The sequence below is a fragment of the Sorex araneus genome, chromosome 5 (genome assembly GCF_027595985.1).
Source record: "Sorex araneus isolate mSorAra2 chromosome 5, mSorAra2.pri, whole genome shotgun sequence".
Classification (NCBI taxonomy): Eukaryota; Metazoa; Chordata; class Mammalia; order Eulipotyphla; family Soricidae; genus Sorex; species Sorex araneus.
The window spans coordinates 84,542,602-84,564,299 of record NC_073306.1 but is presented as its reverse complement, the minus strand read 5'-3'; the positions used below and the strand labels follow the sequence as shown (position 1 = coordinate 84,564,299).

Below are 21,698 nucleotides of genomic sequence, written 5' to 3'. Positions count from 1 at the left end.
TTAGGGGCTGAAGAGATAGAACAGGTAGGGCTCTTGCCTTGCACGCAGGCCACCAGGTTTTATTCCTGGAGAGCCATATGGCCTCCCCCAGTACCTTCAGGAGTAATTCCTGATTGTGAAACCAAGAGTAACCCTGGAGCATTGCCAGGTATGACCCAAAAATAAATAAAAATTTGAATTTAGACCAATTTTAGATCCCATTCAACATTACCAGTTATCATCTGATTTCTTTAATGGTAAATGGATCCACTTAGAAAACTCAAGAGAAGAACAGGAACTAAAGGTTTGTAGCGTCTTGTCATCATAATTAAAAAAAAACAAAACCTCTAAGAGACATTTCTCACTAGCATATTAAAAAAAAAAAAGCTGAAAAGCTTTTCTAGCAAACAAAAGAACTGTTTGCATTCTTTTATGTAAACATCTTTAAAAAGAAACAATATGGATTTCTGTTCAGTTCATTTCTTAGTTTACAGAGAGAATCCTTATTGATGTGTAATATAGAAGTATTTGATAAAAGTAGTTTAATTTCATGTACCATCAAATTTTAAAGTTATATAAATCTAACTGTGGAGGAGTAATTTCTTATTTCAGTGTGAAAATAAGAGGGAGAGGGAAACAAAAAGGCACAGGATCAGGAATGTAACTCAGTGGTAATAGAGCACTTGCCTTGAAACACAAAAACTTTATACTAAGAGTGAAAAGTATATATACACAACAGCACTTATGATAAAATTACATAATGTCTGGAAGATTTGCTTCAAAATATACAAAGACAAGGAGGGAGAGAGGCAAATATACTGGGAATATGATAACTAGATGCTAAAAACTGTTGAACTAAATGTTGAAGAGATACTACTGTTTCTATATATGATTAAACATTTCATGCCTTAAAAATAAAATTGAATGGGGCTGGAGCAATAGCACTGTGGGTAGGGCATTTGCCTTACACGTGGCCAACCCGGGTTCAATTCCCAGCATCCTATATGGTCCCCTAAGCACTGCCATGGGTAATTCCTGAGTGCAGAGCCAGGAGTAACCCTGTGCATCACTGGGTGTGACCCCCCCCCAAAAAAAAGTAAAAATAAATAAATAAAATTGAATGAAAATATGCAATTCTGTCATTAACTTAGTATGTCAGAGAGCAAATGACAAAAAACTATGGGAAGCAAAATATTACAAAATAAAAATTTTTTTTTTTTTTTTTTTGCTTTTTGGGTCACGCCTGGCAATGCACAGGGGTTACTCCTGGCTCTGCACTCAGGAATTACCCCTGGCCGTGCTCAGGGGACCATATGGGATGCTGGGAATCGAACCCGGGTCGGCCGCGTGCAAGGCAAACGCCCTACCTGCTGTGCTATCTCTCCAGCCCCCAAACAAACTAAAATTTTATAGACTCCCAAACAATAAAGGAACTGCAACTGTGAAACAGCAGTAAGGTTATCATTTATTTAATTTATCTCATTACTTAAAGTACGTAACTTATTAATTAGGAGCCAGAGCAATAGTACAGAGTAGGGCACTTGCCTTGCACACAGCCAACCCAGATTCAATCCCTGGCATCATCCCACATCTCCCAAGCACCACCAGGAGTAATTCTTAAGTGCAGAGCCAGAAGTAACCCCGTGCATTGCCAGGTGTGGCCAAAAACACAACAAAAAAAGCCCATAATTTATTAATTGTATTACATCAACATTATACTACCATTAACATCCCCAGTGAGGCAGTCATTAAAAAGGTTATTTCTAAAATATAAAACACATTGACAATTAGACAAACCTTCATTTCAGGAGACACCAAACCGGGGCCAATCTCAAATCGTGATTAGGAGCCCATGTAGTACTAGGTGCCAAATCTGGTCCTCCTGGCATGCAATCCAACTTACTGAGCAATCTCTCCAGCCCAGATGACAAATATTTTTTGTTTGTTTTTCCGTTTTGAGGCCACACCCAGCAGTGCTCAGGGTTACTGCTGGTTCTGTACTCAGGGATCATTCCTGGCAGGGCTCAGGAAACAGATGTGGGGGGCAGTAATAACTGGCTTCATGCAAGGCAAGCTCCCTATCCACTGTACACTCTCTCCAGGCCCCCAGGTGACAAATCTTAAATATGAAAATCTAACCTCCCTATACAAAACAATATGAGTAATCAATAGAATTAATTTTTTCACTAGCAATATAGTTTAAAATAAAAGAAAAACTATTTTCCTTTTCCTTTCCTCTCACATAAACTAAGTCTAAGATTTCTCAGGATTCTGGAAATGACAGCAAAAAGTAGAGCTCATAGCAAGTATCAATAAAGCGGGGTAGGACGATTAAGGCTCAAGAAAGAACAAAATCATTTGCAGCATGATTTTGGAACTAGAGGGTATCATGCCTAGTGAGGTCACTGAGAATGAAAGAGACAGATACAGAATGATCTCTCTCAGATGCGGGTCTTAAAGATACACAGTGAGGGATCAAACAAAGACCCAAAGGCAACATAACAGGGGAACTTATTCACACAATTGGGCTGGAGGAAGGGGATGGCACTGGGGTACTAGTGGAGATGGATACACTGGTGATGTGTGGTGTGTCTACGAGAAACCATTATAAATGGTACTGTTAACCAAAAAATAAAACAAAAATAAAAGGCTCAGAAGGGGGATTTGGGGCAATAGTACATGGGTAGGGCACTAGCCTTGGAAATGGCCACACTGGGTTTAACGCAGAAATCACATTTGGTGCCCTGAACCTGCCAGAAGTGACTCCTGAATGCAGGCCAAGAGTAAACCCTGAGCACCGCAGATGGGGCCCCAGAACAAACCACAAACCAAAAAAAGGGCTCAAAAGGCTAGAGGTGTGGCTTACCAGTGCAGCATTTGCCCTGTATGTGAGACAAAAAAAAAAATTATCATCATCATCATTAATAGACATTAACTCAAACAGTAATATAAAACTGTCTGAATGAAGACATATCACAGACACAGTAAAAACTTCAAGTACATGCAGACAGATCAGTTTAAGCAAAAGTCAACATGGCCATGCTTTATTTCTAAGGCATGAAAGAAGACTAAGAATAAAAAGTCTCAAGTGGTACTGCTAATACTGTGAAAGTGGTTAGCAAGATATGGAAAAATTATGCTATATATTTTAGGATACAACTCAAGAACAGGACATGAAAAATGCTTTCCATTTTTGGTACTTTAAGGTCCTGAATAATTTTCTGTGATTATTACAAGTACTTGGGGGAGATGCACAAGTGGTGGTGCTCAGAACATATGTGGTGCTTGAAATCCAATTCCGGCAGGACCTCATGCAAGGCAAGCACCTTTCTTGCTGTACTATCTCTCTGGCCCTATTAACAAGTATTTTAAATGTATGAAGGACCTTATACATACAAGATTTTACACATGTACGTATACAAAGTTATATAAACATACTGCTGACATTATTTTAAAACATTAACTTAAAAATACTCTTTAAAAATTAAATATTAAACATTTCCCAAATTTACATAATCATTACAGAGATCATGACAATAAAACCTTTTAAGATCTCTCTCCATAAAAGCCAGGGTGACAGTTCAATCACAATCTTTATATGCAAGAGGCCTGGTTAGTCCCTCACACCACATGGTCTCCAAGCACCTTCAGAAGAAACCACCCTTTCTCCTCCCCACAGCCCCATCATCACAGAGCCAGTTCCTGAGCAATGCAAGTGTGGCTGTGCTCAAGGCTTACTCCTGGCTCTGTGCTCAGGAATCACTCTTGGCAGGGCTCAGGTGAACATATGTGGTGCTGAGGACTGAACATGCAAAGCAAGAGCCTTAACCCACTGTACTATCTCTCCGACTCCTAATCTTTTCTATTAAATTACCTTTGTAAGATTTTTTTAAATGCAATAATTATTTTTGGTTGTTCTGTTTAGGCTTTTGGGTAACACCAAGCGGTGCTCAAGGACTACTCTCTATGTGGTACAGGGGAAAACTGGATGCATGCAAAGGAAGTGCCATTTTTGGGGGGAGGGGCAGTGGCAATACCTGGCTGTGCAAGGTTTACACCTAGCTCTAGGAATCACTCCTGGCACAGCTCAAGGGACCATATGGTGGTGCCAAGAATCAAACCCAGGTTGGTCTCTTGAAAGGCAAGCACCTCACTATTGCTCTGACAGCAAGGAATGTGCCTTATCCACTATACTATCTCTCTGGCTTCTAGGCAGTAATTATTTTTAACTTCCAGCAGACTCATAGTTTTCAAATAGCTAAGTTTTACATATAAAAAAATTATATTAAGGCTCTGGGGGCTAGAGTGATAGCACAGCGGGTAGGGCGTCTGCCTTGCACGCAACTGACCAGGTTTGATTCCCAGCATCCCATATGGTCCCCCAAGCACCACCAGGAGTAATTCCTGAGTGCAGAGCCAGGAGTCATCCCTGTGCCATCGCTGGGTGTGACTCAAAAAAAAAATAATTATATTAAGGCTCACTGTAGGATCCAAGAGATAGTACAAAGATTAAGGCACTTCCCTAACATGTGCCTGTGACCCTGGTTTGAATCCTTAAACAGTATACAGTCCCAAGCACTAGGCCAAGAGTACTGAGGGGTGTTAACCCCTCCCCCAAAAAAAACACCTGTAAAAGCATATTCAAAATAAGTAATGTACCCCATGTCTGCTTCCTTCTCAACCTAATAGTTCCAAAATCATCAGATGATACTATGAAACAATTTTAGGTACAAAGTTGCAAGTAAAGTATCAAGCCTAGTTTAACCACCATTCACAAAACCACTCATTCATGATAATTCAACTTGCAGGAATATGCTTCCCTTACCCTTCTGAAAGGGGTATCATCATACAATTAATAGTTTCAATTGGATTAGTTCCTCTTTAAAGACAAGGGCCATATATACTATTCATCTTGATATTCCTTCCTTGCATGGGCTGGAGCGATAGCACAGCGGGTAGGGTGTTCGCCTTGCATGAGGCTGACTTGGGTTTAATTCCTCGGTCCCTCTCAGAGAGCCTGGAAAGCTACCGAGAGTATCTCACCCGCACGGCAGAGCCTGACAAGCTACCCGTGGCATATTAAATATGCCAAAAACAGTAACAAGTCTTACAATGGAGATGTTACTGGTGCCTGCTGGAGCAAATCATTGAGCAACAGGATGACAGTGACAGTGATCCCTTGCATACACAGGGTGAGAGAGTAGCGCTGGTAGGGTGCATGGCAGACTCAGTTCAATCCCTGGCATCCCATATGGTCCCCAGGGCACCCCAGGAGTAATTCCTGAGAGCAGAGGGAAGAGTAATATCTCTATTTGGCCAGGTGTGGGCCCCCAAAATAAACAATAAATCCTAGGGCCTAAGAGGCCCTCTAGCAAGAGCTAGAGGACATGGCCCCCTGGTACTTTAGGATATGGGTACACCCCATGAACTTAAAACAATGAATCTTCAGGCCAGAGACATAGTACATGCTTTCCAACCCAGTTAAACCCCATAACATCAGTCTCCTGAGCACCACCAGGAGTGACCCCTGAGTAGAGCCAAGAATGGTCCAAATTCCAAATAAATAAAAAGAATCTCCTTGCTATCAGTATGTTTAAACATCAGAATCTCCAACCCCGAACTATTAAAAGGGGAGAAGGGATTCCAAATAAAACCTGAATATAAATGGATTCTTCAATATTAAGCTCTTGAAATTATATGCATAATTTGTTCTTGAAATTGTATGCATTTTCTACAAGAGTCTTTCATCAAATTCTAAGAGAATACTTGACCAAAAATTTAAGCACAAATAATCTAGCACATCAAAAATATTACTTTTTTCAGAAAAACTGTTAAATTGGCTCAGTTCATCCCTTCATTTTCATAAAGCATTACCCTTACTACAAACTTGTCTTTTGAAGAATTCGTTCAGTCCAGCCAAAAGTTTTACTAGCCAGTCACATATATCAACAAAGTCCCAGATGCCAAAAAAGTTTACTCATAAATGGAAAAGAAGGCACACTATCACAAACAGCCACTTTGTTAGATTCTTAGATTTTTCAGTATCTTTCAGCTTTAAAATCAAAGGAGGGCCGGCGATATGGTTCAGCTGTACAGCACATGCCTTGCCTTCGTGAAGCTCTAGGAAGGATACCAGGGACAAAATAAAATAAGTAAAATCACTTTCATCTAAAATGAAGACATTTGTATATTTATTTCCAGTGCTGTGGATCAAACTCAGGGCCTCATACAAACAAGTGTTCTACCACGGAGCCACATTCCTGCCCCTGAATAGATTTTAATTTAGGAAGATTTTCCAGTTTCAATTCCACAGTATTTAACACAAAAAGCATTCAAGGAAAGTCCCCTCACGTGTATGTATCCGAGTTTTTTTCCAGAGTCACTGATCACTGCCACCCCAAAGCTGGGAATATTTACAGAGTAATCACGCAATATTTGTGAAATGAATGAAGATTCCCAAAGTTAAGCTGTCAGTCCCCCAATGCAGCTGCTCCAGTCCAAGTTAAACTATGAAAAACACTCCAACACAGAAGCTAAAAAGTGTTAGAAATGCCCTCATTTTCTCTACTAATGGAAACCTAACACTGTCAGGGAAACCCACTTCATGCCAGCTGGCCTGGCAAGGGCAACGGTACCTACAGCACGCACATGGCTACGCACTCAACCAGCCTGCCCGTTGCACGGGACGCTGAAGCCACGACTGCAGAAGCCGCGACATAACAGCGTTTCCAACCCCACCCCCGGGATGTGACCTTGGGGAATTTACCTTGTACACCTGAACCTCCGATTTTTGTGAACGGAGGAAAACCCCTGCCATTCTCGCAAAAGATTCGGATCACAAAGACACGTGTAAAGAATACCCGGCAGGGGTGAAGGGCTTCCCTCTGCGAGCAAGTCTTCCTGTCCACTGGAGTCAACAAAACGCCACCCGAGCCCTCACTCTCCCAGGGCTCGCGCACGTCGCCAAGTTCCGGCCTCCGTACTCGCAGGATTCACACCAGTTGGAGGGACCTACGGGGCTACTAGCGCTCATGCCGCGGGACAGGTGTGCCCGGGACCCCACACCGACCTGCTTCTGGTCCCTAAAACACCCCCCATGCGACGTCCCGTCCTGCGAGACCTCCCGCAGCCCCCACCCTTGAAGAATCGGCACAGATGCACGGGACCCCCTCCCCAAGTTGCCTGTGGAGCACCCGCCGACTCCGGAGCGGGGCATCCCCAGGCCGCAATTCTGCCCTTCCCCACGCGCACCCACCAGCACCCCCACAGCCGCCGACATCCCCCTCGGTCCTCGCGGCATCTCCCGCACCAACTCGCCCAGCGCATCCATTCCAACTTCCTAAAAGGCCACCGCGGCGCTGGCGTTCCCACCCGCCAAGCAGCACGGCGCCGGGAGGGGTGCGGGGGCAAGCGGGGCACGCTGCCGACCTGACCCCGCAAGTCAGCCGCCCGCCCCCACCCCCACCCCCACCCTGGAGCACGGACGCGCAGCCGCCTCGGGGGTGCTCCCGCCGCGCCGCCACAGCACCCACGAGCCTGTCAGGGGCCCCGGCGGCTCCGCCTCCCGCGCGCCCGCGCCCTCCCCCGCCCGCCGCCCGCTGTCAGGGTCCCCCTCGCCCCGCGGGGCACGACCGCGCGGGCGCCGCAGGCTCCCCTCCCCCATCCTTACCCCCGCGCTCCTGGAGCTCCGGGTCCCGAAGGTGACAGGCGCTCCCAGGAAGCGGCGGGCGGCACCGCCGGGCGGGAGCGCGTAGGCCCGAGGCCTCCTGGGCGGCAGCGCTCGTCGCGTCTCAGGCCGCGGCCGCCGGGCGCGGGGCGCGCAGGCAAGTGGGGAGCCGAGGGGGGCGGCCGCCGTCGCGCGCCTCACCCGCCGCCCGGCCCTCCCGTTGGTCAGGCGGCGGCCCGCGGGCGGGCGGAAATGGAGCGCGGAGAAGGGAAAGGCGTGGGGCTCGCGGGGGCCGCGCGGGGAGGCGGGTCCCGCCGGCCGAGACGGAGAGCAGCTCCCCCTCCGCCGAGCCAGCTCAAGATGGCGGCGGCGCGGCGGCGGCGGCGGCGGCGGCGCCTCAGCAGGGAGGGAGCGGAGCGCGCCGCGGGCCCCGCACCGTCCCCCGCCCCCTCCGCGCCCGCGCCCCCCCCGCGGCCCGCCCCCCGCGGCCGCCGCACGCGCCCGAGTGCGGGTCTGGACCGGCCGCGCGCCGCTCCCACCCACCGCCGCCTCCGGCCACCTTGCGCGCCCGCCAGCCCGGTCGCGCGCGCTCCGGGGCGCCCCCGCGCGCCCCCCCCACTTTCCCTCGGCCCCTGTCAGGCCGGCGTGGGCGCGGGCCCTCCACGTACCTCCGGCGGCGCGAGCCCGGGCCTCCTCCGCCTCCGCCTCCTCCAGCTCTCCTTTCCGCCCCCCCCTTCCCCGCCCCCACGGCCACCAACCGCCGCCCCGGCCGCCGCCGCCGCCGCCGCCGCCCCGCCCACACGCCCCCGCCCCGCGCGCGCCTCCCACAATGCCCCCCGCGGACGGTTCCATTCCCCGCGGCCGCCGAGCGGGGGAGCGGCGTTCGGGCCGGCGCGGGCGCGGCGGGCCCTGGGCCTGGCTCTCGCGGGAGGGCGGGCTGACGCCGCGCCCGACTGACCTCGCAGGCCGCGGAGCCGCGGGGCGCCCGCCCCCTCGTCCGCCCGGCGGCCCCGAGCGCGCCGGCGGCGGCCCGGCGCCCCCCGGCCGGCCCGGGGCTTGGAGGCCGCGGCGGCTGCGCGTTGCGTCGTTTCCTGCCGGGCGACCGGTGCCGGCCCTGAGCGTGCGAGCCGTGCGGCTGGGGGAGCGCGTTCTTGCCAGTGTCTGCCGTGGGCCGCGAGCGGAGACCCGGGCCGCGACTCTCGGTGAGGAGCGGGACCCGTGCGGGGTTGTACGCGAGGGCCCGGAGCGCGACTCGGAGCCCCGGGGAGGTCGGGGATGAGGCCAGTCGGGGCCGTGACCCTCCGGCTCTATGTTGCAAACCCCGGACGCGGGGAGAACCCGCACCGCGATGGGCTTTTTTTCTGGGGGCCTACATTGTGTTTCTCCAACCACCACCCCCAGCAAGCTTCGATTTCTCATTTGCGCGGGATCGTGTTCTTTGTGCAGTTTCACGCATTTCTCGTGGATGGAGGCTAGGTCCTCATCTCGTTAAGGCAGCCTGATTCCGAGGTTAAAAAAACTTATTTCTAGGTGCCGGAAAGCTAGTACAGTGGGGAAAGGCACTGCCTTGCACGCGGCTGACCCGGCTTGGATTCCCCGAACCCCACCAGGAGTGATTCCTGAGTACCACCGGGTGGGGCCCCATAAATAATGCTGCTTGAGTTCTGGGCTCCATCTCTGCGTCTTGTGTGCCCTTGAGAAAACCATTTGCTTTGGGAGCTGGAGCGATAGTACAGCAGGTAGGGCACTAGTCTTGCACGTGGCCAATCGAGTTCAATCTCCGGCATCCCATATTATCCCTCCAGCACCGCCAAGAGTAATTCCTGAGTGCAGAGCCAGGAGTAACCCCTGAGCATCGCCGGGTATGACCCCAAAACAAGAAAAAGAAGATCATTTGCTGTACCTCCTTGTCCAGACAGTGAAAAACTGGGCATACAAATTAGTTCACTCCAAACCTGCCTTCAGGGTTCAAGCGTCAAGGGATGAGATAATACATGTAATGTGAAATTAGCTCCCTAGGTACAGGAAAAGTGCAGGTATTATTATGTTAGCGCTCACCACACAGTTGATGGTGATAAGGTTTGTGGGTGTAATTGGTACTTTGTGTCCTAGGTCATGTCCAAATCATTACTAAAATAATGCCGACTGGGGCCTAATCAGATTTCTATAGGCGCTGATGTGTTTCTCAAAAGGACACATTTTCCTTTCTTGCTGCCTGAATTCAGAAGTTTGAACTCTCAATGATCCACACAATCCCCAAACAGGTAGTTTTTAGTTTCACCCAGAGTTTTAGTAAAGCATACTAAAGGGAAGGATCTGCAAAGTTTTTGTTGAAGTTTTAGGGATAGTCTGACTTTCAGACTCTGGATAGTCTGAAAGTCACTGTACTCAAAAGACCACCTCAGCCTCAGTCCACAGGCTCCTGAATCCCCACACCCCTCACCATAGTATATGGATTACATATGGATATTCATTTTATATCTGGATTGGGTTTTGTTTGCTTTTTGGGTTTTATTTAATGGCAAAAAGGAAATCAGTATTTAATACTTTGTATTTTGCTTTTTCTAATCGTGGATTAAGTCGCATGGAGTCCGGTTTGCTTTGGATGTAGCATGGAAAGTTTACATGGATCTCTCTTTAATTGTGCCATATTGTATTCACTCTACTAATAACACTGTTATGAAAACAGGCATTTTCTGTAGATTCTTTTATAGTCTGGTATAAAGCAAATTTGGGGAATATTGACATTAATTTGGAATAGCAAAATGAGTGCTACTTAACATGAGAAAAAGTTATTTAAGACCATGCCCAGAAATGTGTGTTCCTGTTAAATTCTTACAATAAACAAAACCTGAAATAAGTTGTCTTATCCCCTTCCCCTCCCCCCTAGGGAGTCAGAGGGTAGTGCATTACCAAGGGATGCTCAGAGCTTACCCCTGGCTCTGTATACCCATGGATCACTCTTGGCCATGATCTGGGGGACCTTGTGTGATGCAGTAGATGGAACCTGGTTTGCCACATAAGCAGCTTACCTCCTATACTATCTCTGGCCCTTATCTCCATTTTCTTTCTTTCTTTTTTTTTTTTTTCAATTTTTGGGCCACACCCCAGAGTACTGGGGGTAGTAGGTGCTCAGAGTTGGTCCTAGTGCTAGGTATAGAACCCAGGGCCCCAGCATGCAAAGTATGTGCTCCATTTTTGAGCCATCGCCCTGTCCTCATCATCCCCATTTTCACAGATGAAAAAACTTGAGGCACAGAGAAGTGTAATCCCTTGTGTATGACTTTATTGTCAGACTTTAATTGCAGTTTCTTTCCTTCCCTCCCTCCATCCCCAAGTGTCAAGAATTGAGCCCAGAGCCTCACCCATAGGCATGGCAATGACTCTACCACTGAGCTACCTCCCTGGCCCCCACTTTTTAAAACCCTATTTCATATACCCCTGTTCTTTATCTCATGATCAGCAGGGACTGCTGGAGGTGTGCCAAAAACACCTCCCCACCACCACCACCACTACCAATCAAGTAACAGCCAAGAAGTAGAGATCATGCTAGCTAAAACTTAATTTCATTGGATTTAATAAATAAAATGCTATGAATGCCATCTTCATTGGGTTTTCTTTCTGTCTTAGCCATCTGCAAAATTTTCTTTTTGGGGGGTGCCATGGGAGGGGTGTTGGGCCACACCCAGCAGTGCTCAAGAGTTACTCCTGGCTCTGCATTCACAGGTCACTCCCAGCTTTGGCCACCTACAGGGCAAGTACTCTCCCCACTGTACTATCTCTCCAGCCCATTAATTTTCATTTTTCCTGGTCCACAGGTGTGAAAAGTTAACACCATACTATGTAGCTTTCCTAGTAAAATTCCTCATTAGCAACATCATACATATTCTGAAGGGGAAAAAAAAAGAATGGAATTTCACTACATTTTCGTAAAATGTTTTGGTCTGGAGAAAGCTCAAAGAGCTGAGCACATGCTTTGCATGGGAGGAGGAGAAGCCAGGTACCTCCTCACTACCCCCCTCAGAAAAAGAAAGGGATCCTGATAAGATACAGTAGTATAGCCTTGCTCAGCATCTGGCCAGCTCTGGCACTGCATAGGATCCCCAAGCACCTCCAGCAGTGATGCAAAACCAGACCTAAACCCTTAGCACCATGGGGACAAAAACAAAAGGAAGGGAAGGTCAGTCTCTGCCTTCAACCAGGTTTCAGTAACTACACTAATTCTGAATTGCTAAGTATAGGCAAATTAAATAGTGTTCTATTCTGTGAATGTTACATTTCCACTAGAGACTAAAATTTAGTAGTGGTCAATATAGACTTCATTGATAATGAGTATGTATTATTTGAACCTAGGATCCTGTGAAAAGCTGAATAATAGAAAGCTGAATAATGGTTCCCTTAGATACATCTATGTCCTGACTTCTGGAACTTGTGAGAATGTTACTGTATAAGGCTAAAGGGAATTGGAATGCAGATGAAGCTAACCTTCAAATAGGGAGTTTAGCCTGGATTATCTCCTAGGCCCATTGTCATTCTAATAAGAAACCCTGTAATGCTCTGAGACCAAGATTCAGCCTCTATCTCAGGCTTTGAAGATTAAAGGGCAATCTCACATCACTAGACAAATCATTAAAACTGATTCTCTACCCTGCATTTTGATTTTGGACTTATAAAATGATAAATCTGCGTTGTGTTGTACCCCTGAACTTGTGGTTGTCACAGAGGTAATGGGAAATTGCAGGAAGGGGAGCCAAATCATGACTAACCTCCAAAATACTCTGCATTGTGGTTTTGTACTTGAATTTATAAATGATGATGTGATTTAACTTTTTTTTTAAGTGAAATGACTTTTTTTTTTTTTTAGCAAAATCCACTCAGCAGTCACGTGGATTTCCAGTATTTTCTTTCTGCTCTGTCTCTCCTGGCATCAGTCGATCTGTAAATGGGCAGCTGAGCTCTCCTGATATTGCTGTAGCAGCAGCCTTAGCTCAGCTACCTTGAGACTTCGCACTAGAATAGAAGTAATTAAACATTTATCTCATGGCATTTCATTGCTGAGATGCTGTCTAAACGCAATATAGATCGTGAGGAAGCTCTTCAATAGAAACTTTTAAAATTAGGTTCCAAATGTTTACTTTTTAAAGATAACTAGCTGGGTTGCCTTCACATTTGACTAGTTGGGGTAAAATCTATGTACGCATAATAGTCTATAACTAATATTCTACTTAACAAGGGGAATCCTTAGCAAGTTTTTGTTTAGATGTCAAGATTCTGAACTCAATCTTTCAGTCTTTTAGCAGAATAGAAATGTATACCCCAGAAGTTGCGGCTTCAAAGTCTATCCTATTCTGTAGCTGTGTCATTTGGGGAGGAACTTCATATTTATAGACATATTTATCCACTCATTTAATCTAGCAACCCAAGTTTGAATACAACCATTACCTCCCTTTCATTTAATTTTCTCCTTTTGTTGTTGCCACGCCCAGTGCTCAGAGTTAGGAGTTGGGGTTCAGGGATCTCTGTGATCACACTGTGCTGAGGCCTCAATCCCCAAGCCTCCCCCACTCTTTTTATTTTATTTTTTTTGCTTTTTGGGTCACACCTGGCAAAGCACAGGGGTTACCTCTTGGCTTTGCACTCAGGAGTTACTCCTGGCGGTGCTCAGGGGACCATATGGGATGCTGGGAATCAAACTCGGGTCGACTGCGTGCAAGGCAAACACCCTACCCGCTGGGCTATTGCTCTAGCTCCAACCCCCACTCTTTTTAGATGCAAAAACACGGGAAATTTAAGTGATTTCTTCAGGATCACACAGTAAGTAGAAAAGCCAGGTTTCATGTTCCAGCAGTTGGATTCTGAACTGCACACTTTTAACCATTGTGCTATACTTGTCTCTTTTTCCTTGTCTGTAAATTGGAGAAAATAGTACTGCCAATATTATAGGCCTGTTGTGAATATAATTGGGTAATTCACTTAAGGTGATTAAAACACTGAATGATAGAAATAGTGGTAAATGTTATTAGCTATTACTCTTGTGACTGCTTGAGAGCCTCCCACCCCGTGCTTAGTTTTGTTTTTGCAGCTACATCCAGTGGTGCTCAAGGCTCCCTGCTGGCTCTGTGCTCAGGGATCACTACTGGTAGTGCTGGGGATCAAACTCTCTGTAAGCTACATGCAAAACAAGCAACTTAAATGCTGTGTTACTAAGATTTTTTTTTTTCCAAGAAAGATTAAAAAAAAAAAGTTTTTTTTCCAGCTGTGCTTTAAGTATCTGTAGGAAGGTTTTTTTAATGTCTTGCTAGCATAACCCTTTTATCTATTTTATAGTATTAAAATTGACGTTTAGTAGACATTCTTCCCAGAAGAAGAAAGAAAAATGTTTGGAAAGCACAACTCTAGTTAATGCTTTTGTTTTACAGAACAGAACTTGGACACGGAAAGAAAAAAGGGATGTTTACAAACTTAATAAAATTTTGTTTTCTTTTTCTGTAGAGAATGTTAAGTAAAATCCAATGTTATGTAAAATACAAATTTATGAGATAGTCCAAATTAGAAAGTAAATGGGGATGGGGAATGCTCAAATAACTACTTTTCTTCAGTTTCAATCTAACATAAGTTGATGCATTGGTGCATTTCTATTTGGAAAAATATCAGAGAGCCCAGAGAGATAGTACAGAGTTAAGGCTCTACTGAATGCAGCAGACCCCAGGATGATCCCCTAAGCACCACCAAGAGTGACCCCCCAAGCACAGAGCCAGGGGGTCACACCAGGTATGGCCCAAAAAACAAAAAGAAGTAGAAAATATAACTGACAGACTAATTTGTTAGCTTTACTTTGAGGGGTGGGGTGTTGACTTTATTTTATTGAATTTACTCTTTAGCTGGTTGTAGCAACATGGTTCATAATTCAAAAAAGTACAAATAATTCCACCATTTCCCTCTTGATGTACCCCCTCAAGGACCCATTTCTCCTCCTTACAGACAATAGGTTACTTAGTAATGTTTTGGGAACAGGAGAGCTAGTATAGGAGTCTATAGATACTTGCCTTGCACACGGCTGACTTCAGTTCTATCCCCGGCACCCCATACTGTCCTCAAGCCCCACCAGACTGATCCCTGAGCAGAGCCCCTAGTACCACAAGTGGCTCAAAACAAATAAAAATTACCTTGCAAATAAACTAGATATAATTCCTTTTTATATATATATATATCAGTGATAACGTGCTATATAATTTGCAATATTCTATGCTTTGTAGGGTATCACTGTATCAGTGTCATCCTGTTGCTCATCGATTTGCTCGAGCGGTCACCAGTAATGTCTCCATTATGAGACTTGTTACTGTTTTTGGCATATCCAATACGCCACGGGTACCTTGCCAGGCTCTGCCGTGCGGGCAAGATACTCTCGGTAGCATGCCGGACTCTCCTAGAGGGACGAAGGAATAGAGCAGAGCCCACGTTGGCTACATGCAAGGCAAATGCTCTACCCACTGTGCTATCGCTCCAGCTTTGTTTTGTTTTCACTTAATGTGTATTGGGAATTTTTCCTCATTAGCCAACAGGGTTTCTGGGATTATTTTGTTCTTTCCCTCTCCACCTCCCAACAGATGCATGATACACTATGGTGTAGATACGCTACTTATGCTTTGCTGACAAGTTAGTGTTGGAAACTGTTAAAGATAGATAATATGGTATATAGGGACCCCTATATTTTTAGATGTAACTATAAAAATGTCTTTTGTTGGGACCAGAAAGACAGGTTAAGGTACTTCCCTGACATGCTGCCAACCTCAGTTTGATTCCAGTACCATATGGTCCCCTGAGCACTACCTGGAGTTGCCTCTGTGCCCTGGACCAGGAGTAGCCCCCATCTTACCCCTAGGTATTGCCCAAACTCTCCCCCTAAAAGTAAAGCTTTTGTTTAGGTCCTATAACATCTTTTTGAATTTTTTTTTGTTTTTATCATTGGTTTATTACTTGAGGGGATTAGATTAGCATCTGTATATGAATAATATCACTCCAACCACCAATCAATACCTTTCGCCACCAAAAAGACCCTCCTAGGTTGGAGAGGTGGTATAGCGGGTAGGGTGCTTGACATGCACATGCCGGACACAGGTTGATCCCTGGCACCACATGGTCCCCTGAGCCCTGCCAGGAGTAATCTCTGAACATCTTCAGGTATGCCCCCAAAACAAAACAAAAGACCCTGCTTCTCATTCTTCCTTTTCCACCTTCTGATATCCAGGAAGCCCCTTCTTTAAAAAAAATTTAAAATAAAACTGGAACTGAGCACAGGGGGTAGGGGACTTGACTTGAACATGTCCCACCTTGGTTCAATCCCCAGCACCCCTATGGTCCTCTGAGACCTCCAGAAGTCTACAGTTAAGTGAGTTCCTGTGTATTCCCCAAGTTGTACAGACTCTAATTTCAAAGCATCTTTAACGCCCTTCCAAAATCTCACTGTCACTGTCATCCCGTTGCTCATCGATTTGCTCGAACGGGCACCAGTAACATCTCCCTTGTGAGACTTGTTGTTACTGTTTTTGGCATATGGAATATGCCATGGGTAGCTTGCCAGGCTCTGCCGTGCAAATGAGATACTCTCGGTAGCTGGCCGGGCTCTCTGACGGGGTGGAGGAATCGAACCCAGGTCGACTGCGTGCAAGGCAAATGCCTACCTGCTGTGCTATCACTCCAGCCCCCCTCCCAAAATAATTACCAATATTCACTCTCCATTCTTCCTATCTCTTAGCCTCTGACAACTGATTTTCTGTCTCAAAATTCCATATGGTCAGGGCTATAGCCCTTGGTAGAACACAGGTGCTGGCTTTAGTCCCTGGCATTGGATATTTCCTATGAGCACAGAAGAATGGGGCCTGCTGACCCTCAGCACCTCTGGGTCTGTCTCCCCCACTACAATAATTGTTGCTGTTGTTTACTTTTTTTTTCTTTTTCTTTTTTTTTTTTGCGGTATTTCTTTCCCTGTAAGATTCAACCATGCAGGGCCAGAGCAGTAGTACAGTGGGTAGGTAGGGCATCTGCTTTGTATGCAGTCAACCCAGGTTCATTCCCCGGCATCCCATGTGGTTCCCTGAACCCAGCAAGCACCAAGAGTAATTCCTGAGTACAGAGCTAGGAGCAACCCCTGAGCATCGCTGGGTGTAACCCAAAAAGGAAAAAAAAAGAAAAGATTCAACCATGCTTGGTCAAACCCAGTGGTGCTAGGCCTTATTCCTGGTTCTCAGCTTAGGGATCATTCCTAGGTGGTCCTTAGAGTGCTATATATAGTGCTGGGGATCAAACCAGAGTCAGCTGCATGCAAGGCAGGTTTTTTATCCTCTGTACTATCTGGCCCCCAACACTTGATTTTGTGTTACTGCCAAATTATATTCCATTTTGTGGTTACACCACATTTTGCTTATCCATTCAATTCCTGGATGTTTGGATTGTTTCCACATTTTGGCTACAGTGAAAAATGCTGCTGTGCATTATTTGTGCATAAGTTTCTTTGCTTTCTTTTCTTTTCTTTTCTTTTGGGGTCACACCCAGCGATGCACAGGGGTTGCTCCTGGCTCATGCATTCAGGAATTACTCCTGGCAGTGCTCAAGGGGACCATATGGGATGCTGGGAATTGAACCCGGATCGGCCTCATGTAAGGCAAATGTCCTACCTGCTGTGCTATTGCTCCAGCCCCTGTGCATAAGTTTTTGGTGTGCATAACTTTAGGTTTTAACTTTTCTTGAATATATAAGAATAGAATTGCTGGGTCATTTGTAGCTCCATGTCCTTTTAAGGAACTTCAGAATTGTTTCATCAAAGTGGTTCTAGTATTTCACAGTACCAACAATGTGGATTACAGGGTTGGGTTTGGTTTGAGGGATACTCCTGGCTCTGTGCTCAGGGGGTTGCACTTGTGGTGTTTGGGGGACAAACCCCAGTTTGAATTCCTAACAGTACATATGGTCCCCCAGTCATGACCCAGGATCACTCCTAAGCACAGAGCCAAGAATAGCACCAATGGGTGTGGCCCAAAACCAGAAAAAGATAAACTTGCTGAGCATCTTTTTAAGGGTTTCTCATTGGCCACAGTGGTCTTGGGGAGATAATCAATTTAAGTCTTTGCCTCCTTATTGAGTTGTCTCTGTTGTTGAGTTGTAAGTTCTTTATGTATTTTGCATACATGTGTATCCTTTATCACGTATGATTCACAGGTATCTTCTCCCATTCTGTAAGTTTACTTTCTTTTTTTTTTTTTTTTTGGGTCACACCCAGCAATGCTCAGGGGTTACTCCTGGTTCTGCACTCAGGAATTACTCCTGGCAGTGCTTGGGGGACCATATGGGATGCCGGGGATTGAACTCGGGTCGGCCGCGTGCAAGGCAAACGCCCTACCCGCTGTGCTATCTCTCCGGCCCCTAAGTTTACTTTCTTGATGATGTCCCTTGAAGCAGAAGTTTTTATTTTGTCCAAGTATCTATTTTTATTTTTGTCACTTGATCTTTGGCATCATTAAGAAACCATTGCTTAATACAAGGTCATGAAGATTCACTCATATTTCCTTCTTAAGGTTATTATAGCTTTAGAGTTACATTTGAGTTGGAGGCCTGTTCTCATTGAGTTTTTGTGTGATATTAGGTAGGGGTCCAGCTTCTATTTCTTTTTAGCTGTGGTGTTGAACCTTTTTTCTACCAGCAGCTTTTTGGATATTTAAAAATATTGTGCTACATAATACAGACAGACCAATGGTTAGCAGGCCACCAATAAGATGCATAATACCTGTCCCATCATGTATCAGAATCAGACTGATTTCACAGGCTACATGTCCCGCGCGGGCCGGATGGTCCCCATCACTGTTTTATATTACATATCTAGTGGTTCCAACACTACCATAAATAGACTGTTGAATTGTTCCCTATTCGGTTGTCTTGGTGTCCATATTAAAAATCAGTTGGCTCTAGTGTAAATGGCAAATCAGTTTAAATCATAGAGTACATCTGTATGTACAGATGAAATATAAATCATCAGTAGACACATTAATATCATAGTGTCTTATGAGGGGAGGGGTTTGTAACAAACCCAGCTGTGCTCAAGGCTTACTCCTGGTTCTGTGTTCAGGGATCACTCTGACGGAGCCCCAGGGACTTTGGCGCTGCCAACACTGAGCCAGGGCCAGCTGTGTACCAGGCATCTGTCTTCCTGCTGTACTAGCTGTATGGCCCACCCAGTACCATACTCTCTTCATTATTATAGCTTTATAGATTTTCATCAGGATATATAAAGCCTTCCAACATTTTTCCTCCTATATATAGTTTTATTTGGCAAATATGAATAAGAAGCAAGAGAATATCCCTTTATAAAAGGAAAAGAGTACTGGGGAAAAGACAGCGAGTAAGGACTTGGCTTGTATGCCTTCAGTACCACATATGGCTGAGACGCTGTTGATTCTAGAATAGGGAACCCCACCCCCTGCCCCCAACGTTTTTTAAATTGGGGTATTCTGGGTCTATTATGTTTGTGCACTGAGGATTGACCCTGTGTCCTGCATGCAGATCATGAACTTTACCACTAAGTTACATCCTCAGCCCTCTGTATGAATTTCTCTTGGGGGCTGGGGTCTCCCTCACAGTGCTCAGGGTAGCCCCTTCTGGCAAGTTTTAGCCAAGCAGGCCTGCAGCTCAGTGCTGGAGTCTGAGGGTACGAAGTTGCTTGGGCCCTGAGGCGCGTGGGATTACCTAAACTGCACCCAGCCATGTTCTGGGAATGGGGTTCCAAGATTAAGGGTTGTCCGTGTCCTCCTTAACCCTTGTACTAGCTCTCTAGCCCCTCTATATAAATTTTAAGTGAGCTAGAAAGAAAATTCCTATTAAAGAATCATTAGGGTTTTGATAGATAACAATATATTTTTTATGCTTGTTGTTGGGGGGGTCACGACTTGGGGAGGAGGGAATCACCCCTAGCCATACTCTGGGGACCATACAGCATGCAGGCTACCTGCTGTACTATCTCTCTGGCCTTCACCTTCATCTCTGCTGCTTCCACACATTCCTTATTTCCCCAGTGTGCTGGGTGTGGTGGTCTGAGTATGTATTTCCCTGATTGGAGTTTTTTCCCATGGACTTACTATGTTCTTGGAGGAAGGGGCAACAGCCAGCAGTGCTGGGGTCAGGCAGGGAGGAACCCCGGGCTCCCCAATGCAAGATGCTCCCCCCCCACTGAACCTTCTCCCAGCCCTCTAGCCACCCGTCTTCCCTTTCCTATAGAATGTCTATTTGTGTTTTCTCTCTTCTTCTAGCACTTTGTAGGCATTCCTTATCCACTCTAGGTACAAACCCACTGTGAATCCAACCATCTTTCCCTGGCATGACTTAATGTTTGTCTTTTCTTTTTTTGTCTTGAAGTGCAGCTACAATGCTGAAAGGAATTACAAGGCTAATCTCCAGGGCCCATAAGGTGAGTATTGACCTAAATGCTTGTGCAAACTGTCTTCACATGGATTTCTCATTTTCTGTAAGGTTACTCCGAAGAATGTATTATTACTTATCTGTCCATCATACTACACTTCAGCTTCCTTAAAAATTCTCAAATAATATGTCTCAGTAGAATAGTTGTGCCTGGAAATTTACTGTGTGATAGAATTAACTGTTTTTTAAAAAAAATAGATAAATGGGTGGGCCGGAGAGATACTATAGCAGGTACAGCACTTTCCTTGCATGCAGTTCATCCGGGTCTGATCTCACACCCCATCTGGTTCCCAGATCCTCTCCAGGAATGATCCCTGAGCACAGACCCAGAAGTCAGCTCTGAGCACTGACACAAGTGTGTTCTCCTCTCCCCCCCAAAAAATTGATAAATCAGGGGCTGGAGCAATAGCACAGCGGGTAGGGCGTTTGCCTTGCACGCGGCTGACCCGGGTTCTAGTCCCAGCATCCCATATGGTCCCCTGAGCACCGCCAGGGGTAATTCCTGAGTGAAGAGCCAGGAGTAACTCCTGTGCATCGCCGGGTGTGACCCAAAAACCAAAAAAAAAAAAAAAAAAAATTGATAAATCATATATTAAAATGTCAATTGTTTAGTCAGAGAGGTATTTCCAGGGCTAGAACATGTCTTTAAAGTGCAGGAGACCCAAATGCCATTACTGGTACCGTGTAGTCCCCCAGAGCACCAGCAGGAGTGACCTCAAGCACTGAGCCTGGGATAGCCCCTGACCACTGCCAGGTATGGCCAAGACATTAAATAAGTATACCAATAAGTAAATAAAAAGACAATTCTCAGCTTAAAGAGATAGCTTGAGTTGCAGAGTACATGCCTAGCATATCATGGCCCTGAATTCAGTTCCTGGCTCTGCGCTGCCTACCTACCACTGCAGGGTGTGGTCCCAATGGTCCCCAAGCATTGCTGATTCAGAGCCTGAACCAAAAGACCCTCACCTCCAGTATGCAGCCAACCTTCATTCAATCCTCAATGCTGCATAAAGTCAGTGGCCCTGAGCATTGCCAGTGGTGACTCCTCAGAACAGAGCAAGGAATATTTCTTGAGTATCTCTGGGTGTGGCCTAAAACCATCCCATCCACCTCCCCATCTAACTACCACAAATACACACACACACACACACACACACACACACAACCTCTAAGGATCGAAGATGTAGCTAAGCAATAGAATGCATATTTCACATGTGTGAAGCCCTGGACTTTATGCCAGGCACCTACAAAAACTATTAAATAATAATAATAATAATAAAATAATAATAAACCATTTGCTCTGTCTCTTAATCTTAACTTCATTCTTTCATTTATTGAGCTAATTGTTTTTTAGTGCCTCCCTATGGCAGGTACTTAAGATTCTAAGATGGCTGTTGCACTAATAATGGTTACTATTGTTTGTTGTTTAGTATGTGCCAAGCACTGTTCTCTATGCTTATTTGTTTTTACTTCTCGTGACCAACTCAAAGGCAGAATAGTGTTTGTTTCACAGGTGTGGAAATAGAAAAAAAGCTAAGTCACTTGGCAACATTCACAGGCTGTGAGGTTGAGGCATTCAGACTAGACA

The 21,698-nt window shown here is 45.9% G+C and overlaps 2 protein-coding genes across 7 annotated transcripts in view; one reads left to right on the top strand and one right to left on the bottom strand.

The window, feature by feature from the left end:
- The window catches only part of ASH1L (ASH1 like histone lysine methyltransferase), a 177,879-nt gene extending 169,443 nt beyond the window's left edge, over positions 1–8,436 (bottom strand). The window contains exon 1 of one of the 2 annotated variants that reach the window (XM_055139889.1): positions 8,314–8,436. The gene's annotated coding sequence lies outside the window, so the exon portion shown is untranslated. Of the gene's footprint in view, positions 1–7,648; positions 7,786–8,313 lie in introns of those variants that run through there. The other variant, XM_055139890.1, reaches the window with a different exon arrangement.
- DAP3 (death associated protein 3) overlaps positions 7,663–21,698 on the top strand; it is a 35,795-nt gene continuing 21,759 nt past the window's right edge. Inside the window, exons 1-2 of one of the 5 annotated variants that reach the window (XM_055139899.1) lie at positions 7,663–7,802; positions 20,048–20,099. In XM_055139899.1, the coding sequence (XP_054995874.1) occupies positions 20,058–20,099 (42 nt within the window). In that variant the 5' untranslated portion in view covers positions 7,663–7,802; positions 20,048–20,057. Of the gene's footprint in view, positions 7,803–8,667; positions 8,848–20,047; positions 20,100–21,698 lie in introns of those variants that run through there. The other 4 variants (XM_055139900.1, XM_055139898.1, XM_055139901.1 and 1 more) reach the window with 4 other exon arrangements.